General features: G+C 41.4%; 1 protein-coding gene across 1 annotated transcript; it reads left to right on the top strand.

Annotated features, from left to right (window-relative positions):
• Positions 1 to 2125: 2125 nt before the first annotated feature.
• Positions 2126 to 3709, top strand: LOC135333104 (putative L-amino-acid oxidase YobN). The gene has a single exon (XM_064528027.1). It carries the CDS (start codon positions 2126 to 2128, stop codon positions 3707 to 3709), a length of 1584 nt encoding a protein of 527 aa, XP_064384097.1.
• The last annotated feature ends 2369 nt before the right edge of the window (positions 3710 to 6078 follow it).

The raw sequence follows: 6078 nt of genomic DNA, 5'->3' as shown, positions 1-6078 counted from the left end.
TATAGCTTCATGTTGATCCCAAAAGCCTCGATAGCATGAAATGTTATTGTTTCAAGCTGTGTTTTTATAGCTGGCTATAATAACTTGCACTAGTCATGATCATATTGTCTGCCATGCCAACAATTTGCAAATTGATCAGGGTGAAGTACTTATAATGAATTGACACAGACTTCAAACATTTTGATACATATATAGAGTATATTATACCAGCTAGGAGGTAGTGCATGAATTTATTGCACTATAGCTCCTGCAACATTATAATATTATTACTGTTGAACTGTTCATATAAACGGGGTTGAGATCGTTACGCCTTGTTTTTCAGCAGTGAGTCCGTCTCTTGTCCAGTTTCTAAGTCAGCTTCTTTGTGACAGCATGAGCACTTGCAGTCACCATTCTTGTAACAAACGATACACATCCTGATGAAGTAGATTATTACACACGAGAGTGACCACAGGAGCTTCAGGATGACTGACACAATGATTCCGATCATGACTAGACTGCATGCATGCTGTTGCTATAAATTACTGCATGTTAGGCCATGCAAAGTCAATTTGTAGTTTCTCAGGTCCTCGCGCTTGGCAGCTTTACATCACGTGACCTCAAATTAAAGGCACTAAAAGAAAAGAAAAGGATACATTTTTATGGTTTTTGGTCATGAATATAAATAATAGTTATAGACTGAGTCCAAGGTCTCTATGGGGTTTTGAGACCTGAAGGCCCGAGGCTGTAGCATCTCGAGCGTAGCGAGGGTGCTACTAAGGGCCTGAGGGTCTCAAAACTCCATATAATAGTTATAGACTGAGTCCAAGGTCTCTATGGGGTTTTGATACCTGAAGGCCCGAGGCGCAGGCTGTAGCATCTCGAGCGTAGCGAGGGTGCTACTAAGGGCCTGAGGGTCTCAAAACTCCATAGTGACCGTTGACGAGGCCTATAACTGGTTTAGAATAGTGCTAAGCAAGCTAGGCTATATTAACACAAAGAAGACTCTGAAACCAAGAGTTTCTACAAGCCTCAAGCAACGTTAAAGCTTTGCTCTGGCTAGTCTACATAAAAAACTCACATTGATGAAGGCACCAGCAGTTTCTGTTTCTTGAGAATCACGCATTGCAAATAAAAAGTTGCTATTGTCATAGTAGTTAGCTCTGCACTAGAGCACTAGCTATTGTAGCTGCAAAGCGGCACTGCAGAACGCAAAACTTTAATTTTTAATGATGCACTGTATCATTGTTACTATGACTTCAACATAAACTGTGTGATGTTGCCATGTTCCATACAAGTTAATCTTGACATCATCTTGCCTGTAGGCATAATCAGTATAATAGACCTACTTAGAAGACCTCAGGTCCATAAGTGAAATAATGGACCTCTCAGTGACCTATCAGATTGCAGTATTACTACAAGCATTTTCTAATTATGACTATAATTAATTAGTGAAAATTATGCACTTTCGCTTATTGAGGATGTTAGAGGGGTGTGTTAGACTATGCTGGGAACCACTTGGGGCCTCTCGATCCCAGGCCGAGTTTTCGCTTTTATAACGGTTAGGCGAACAAGAGCAAGCGTACGTGTATCTCTCTGTAGACTGGCGGCGACAGCCCCTCGTGTACCGCGAGGGACTGGCAAACTGTCTATCAGTCACTCGTCTCAGCTGCAACGAGCATTGCAGCCTATCAGATTGCTCAACGTCATATTAGCCCTGTAATTGTAACCGCACTTACACTTCAGGGGATTCAGTGCATTCCATAGTAGCTGAATCTCATAGCAAAATTTAACCACATTATCTATAACGATATTCATGTTTATAGTGTCATACGATCTATTACACTTCCGCTGAGACGAGTGACTGATAGGCAGTTTGCCAGTCGCTCGCGCTACACGCTCGGGCGGCTGTCGCCGCCAGTCTAATCCCTCTGCACGCTCCTGAGCAAAATTGGAGAAAATAAAAACTGATATGATACTCTCTGCAAAACAATGTTTTAAACTTACAGACACTAGGTTGAAATAGTCTGCAAGAGAAGTTTGGAGAAAAATCCATATTTAATTAATACGGTAGTGACCTTTTAATTACTAAAAGGTCAAGTGGATCTAATCCCTCTCCTAGATCCTGGAAATACTACTATTAACAATGGCGAATAGCACTTCCTCAGCTTCTCTGCTCAGTAAATACCAAGAGTACCTGGACAGAGCTGCAGGTCTGAACCGCACAGAGGATCATGCTCCTCTCTCCCTCCCTCCTAAATTTAGTGTCGGCATCGTGGGGGGTGGAATGTCTGGCTTATATTCAGCGATTCTTTTACAGCAACACTTTCCAGGAGTTGAAGTCAAGATTTTCGATGCCAGCGACAGAGTAGGAGGCTCTGTGTACACTTACCGGTTCTCGTCTGAGCCAAATCAGTATTTTGAAGCTGGGGCTATGAGAATTCCGTGCATCGATAGTCACCAACCTGTGTTTTCACTCGTTGAATTTCTCAACAAACAGTTCCCGGAAGATCCTATTGAGCTGATGGATTTCAAGTATCTGAGTTTAGAGGGAAACCGAGTTTTTGTTAACAATACGAAACAGAAGAATGGTTGCATTATGTCTGCTAAGTACGCTGCTGAAAATTACGAAGAGCTTGGATTTCCGGAAGATGCTTTAGCTGATGGAGAAGCGAATCAGTTGTATCTTGAGGCACTGAAACCTCTCTCTGAAGCATTTGAGACCAATTTTGAAGAAGCTTTGATGAAATACAAAGACATGTCTTTTCGAGAGTACCTCTCTCGTGAGCTGGGTTGGAGTTCCAAGAAAGCCAACTATGTTGAAGTTATGTGTTGTCAGAGCAACGACTTGCGTTATGGACTGTTGGAACTGTTCTTCTTTGATGGGATTTTCGATTTCCAGCTAACATGGAAAACAATCAATGGAGGTATGTCCAAGCTCCCAGAATTGTGTGCTGAAGCCATTCAAAGAAAAAATGGAGAGATTTTGTTAAACTCAAAAGTCGAGTCACTATCACAGTCAAATCAAAAAGTAAAAATTGGATTTTCTCAACCCAAAACAAAAGATCTAATCTACGAAGAATTTGATGCTGTGATTATGGCTGTTCCTTTGCCTTTGCTTCGTCTCATACCTGAAAAACCATATTTTGGTACGGACGCGGAACAAGCTATGAGGGCATCGGTGTTTGATCCTATGAGTAAATTTGGCTTGCGATTTCACTCGAGATTTTGGGAGCGACCTGATTTAAACCCCCCACCCTCGTTTGGTGGTCAGTCAACGACAGACTTGCCAATTCGCTGGGTTATATATCCTGACTACGGAGTGGGAGAAAAAGAAAAAGGCGTACTTCATGTCTACAATTGGAACAGCGACTCTATGCAGTGGAGAATTCTGTCGAAGGAGGACAAGATAAAGAGAGCTCTGCACGATCTTCAATCACTCTATCCGGAAGTGGACATTGCCCAAGAATACGCTGGAGGTGAACCAGGGGGTGAACATTTCCTGAGCCAAGCTTTTGAAATAGATTGGTGGGGAGTGACATACTACCTGCCTGGACAATTCCACGAATTCTACCCTGCAATGGTCAAGCCTCAGGGGAATATCTATTTTGCTGGAGGGCATCTGGCCAGCTCACTTGGATGGATTGTGAGTGGACTGGAGTCTGCGAAGAGAGCGGTGTCGCTACTGGCAACCAAGTATGGGGTCAAAGATGTGGACTATATCAGATAACTGTATAATGTATACATAATAATAGCTTGCATTGCTCACTTTATTTTTGTACAGTGAAAAGTATGAATAATGTAAAAGTATTGACTTGCTGTAATGGAAATGATCGTTCTAGCGTCTAATTCCGGCCGCCCTTGAAACTACCTATAGGCCTTTCTGTCAGCCTTCTAGCGGCCTGGAATCGAGGTTGTCAGCAATGCATATCGCATGGAGCCACGTGGAAGACAGAGGAGGAATGCCAGTGTCAAAAGGTCACTAATTAAAACACCACGTGGCCCTATGTTTTACATGTAAAACTGAGTTTACCCTTGCGCCCCTGAGTTTATACACCACCAATAGCTTGATCCTCTTTATAATCACAACAGAAATTGGTTGAGCTGTCGCGCCCCAGAGGAATCAGCTTGAGAGAGGAGATCCAGGATTTAATTGCAACCTTTGACCTTTTATTGCATTCTTTGAAACCACAAGATATGGAAATTAGTCTTCCGTGGCTAGGGTATAAATTTTGATGTACTGGCTTGCTGCACTGGATAGATCTAGGTATAGTAAGCTTTCCAAGCAGGCATATAAAGAACAGAAGCGCTAAGCTGCTATATGCAGCAAAGGTCAAGAACCCAGAACAAGAATGTTTAATCCTTCATTAAACGTGACCCTATTGACCCTGGCGTTCCTCCTCTGCGTGGAAGAGGCCTCGTGCATGGGTACGGGTCATTCTGTGTGCCGTCTAATTCAAACTCATATGCTTTACATTCAACCCCCTTCCATTTGTAACATGTAAAATTATAGTCTGCATTTGCAGTGTTGATGATATTAATGCTGCAAAAATAATTATTGTACAGTGTACACTTGCAGTTTTTATAATAATACTGAACTCATAATTATTCAGCCCACTATACAGGTCAACTGGGTGCACTTTAAGGTTGCTATGGTTGTGCTATCTTTGGGCTGTGGTACTCCCATTGTGGCTTCAGTGTGGTCATACACCATTTTTTTTTATTTTTTTTTATTTTTTAAAAATAATAATTCAGCATAGGATATACTAGCCTCAATTCAAGGCCGATTAAAATACGGCCTGGCACCTATTGCAGGGGTGATTTGTGGCCAACAAATTAATTTTGATCAGGGTTAAGTTTGGTCAGACGTAAAGCAACACAAGCATGCATGATACATAACCAGTATATAAGGCCACTCCCAAAGAACTTAAGTTTCTCGTTCTGAGCGTGCATGCATGCTTTTCAGCCTACCTCATTATTTTTAATATTATTATTAGTAATGACATTATCAAGCCATGGCTGCCAGGAAAAATAGTTATCGTACATCAATGGAATGTAATGATATTCATAATGATATTCAGGATAATAGTAATGAAGCCCTCGTCAAAGGACGGGAAACTAAGTTTTTTGTTGGAGTGGCCTAATATATACCAAGAGTGCATTAATTGTCGTTGGTGCAAATTTTTGTATAAACTGCCCAATTAAATGTAAATATTCGTACAGCTTGTAGTAGCATAATTATAGTTTTAATTACACATACAGGACTTAGATTTCCACCATACGAAAATATGTTATAAATTTAGACTGTTGCATTGTATAAACGGGGTTTCGATCTCCACTGATTGTTACGCATTGTTTTTCAGGAGTGAGTCCGTCTCTTGTCCAGTCTCTAAGTCAGCTTCTTTGTGACAGCATGAGCACTTGCAGTCACCATTCTTGTAGCAAACGATACACTAGCTGTTAAAAATGGTGTGTTAAATAGCGCACTACTTTTCACTGTTAATTTTTAGTGTGTGTTAATGTGCACACCTGTGTATATCTGTGTTCACTGACACCATAGATTGAATAGGGAGAGGGATTGGAAACGGAAGTTACCTCGAATTATATCCGCGCTACGCCGGGGTTTAATCGAGGCTGTGTATCTAACGTTGGTAAAATCTTGTCTGCTAGATTATACTGCATTTGTACTAAAACTTGCACTTCCAACTGACACTTGAGACCATATGGGACACAGTACACCGATGAGTTGCACAGTCTTAGCTATATTAGAAGCATTCTAGGTACATAAAGATCTCATAGCGTGTTTTGTACCTCTAGCTCTCTTCACAAAAGTCAAAAATGTATTTTTTCTTTTCCAACTGATGCTCACCATTAGGGGGCATGAGAATGACATTTTAGGGGGGCTCTGAATATCTTGTAGTGATCATTATTCATGAAACATTGTTTCCCGCGTGTTGAGCAACCGTAACAAGGATTGACATCAAAGGCTCTCTGGTGCCATGCTGCAAATTCAATGTAAAATGTCACGTGACGCTACTTCCGTTTCCAATCCCTCTCCCTATTCAATCTATGCTGACACTCACGGTGTGTGTAATCATA

Source organism: Halichondria panicea, chromosome 3, assembly GCF_963675165.1.
Source record: "Halichondria panicea chromosome 3, odHalPani1.1, whole genome shotgun sequence".
Classification (NCBI taxonomy): Eukaryota; Metazoa; Porifera; class Demospongiae; order Suberitida; family Halichondriidae; genus Halichondria; species Halichondria panicea.
This window is presented reverse-complemented; position numbering and strand designations above follow the sequence as displayed.

Bases quoted from the DNA above. Each gene is read 5' to 3' on its own strand.
- LOC135333104 (XM_064528027.1), top strand. From the start codon at position 2,126: ATGGCGAATAGCACTTCCTCAGCTTCTCTGCTCAGTAAATACCAAGAG.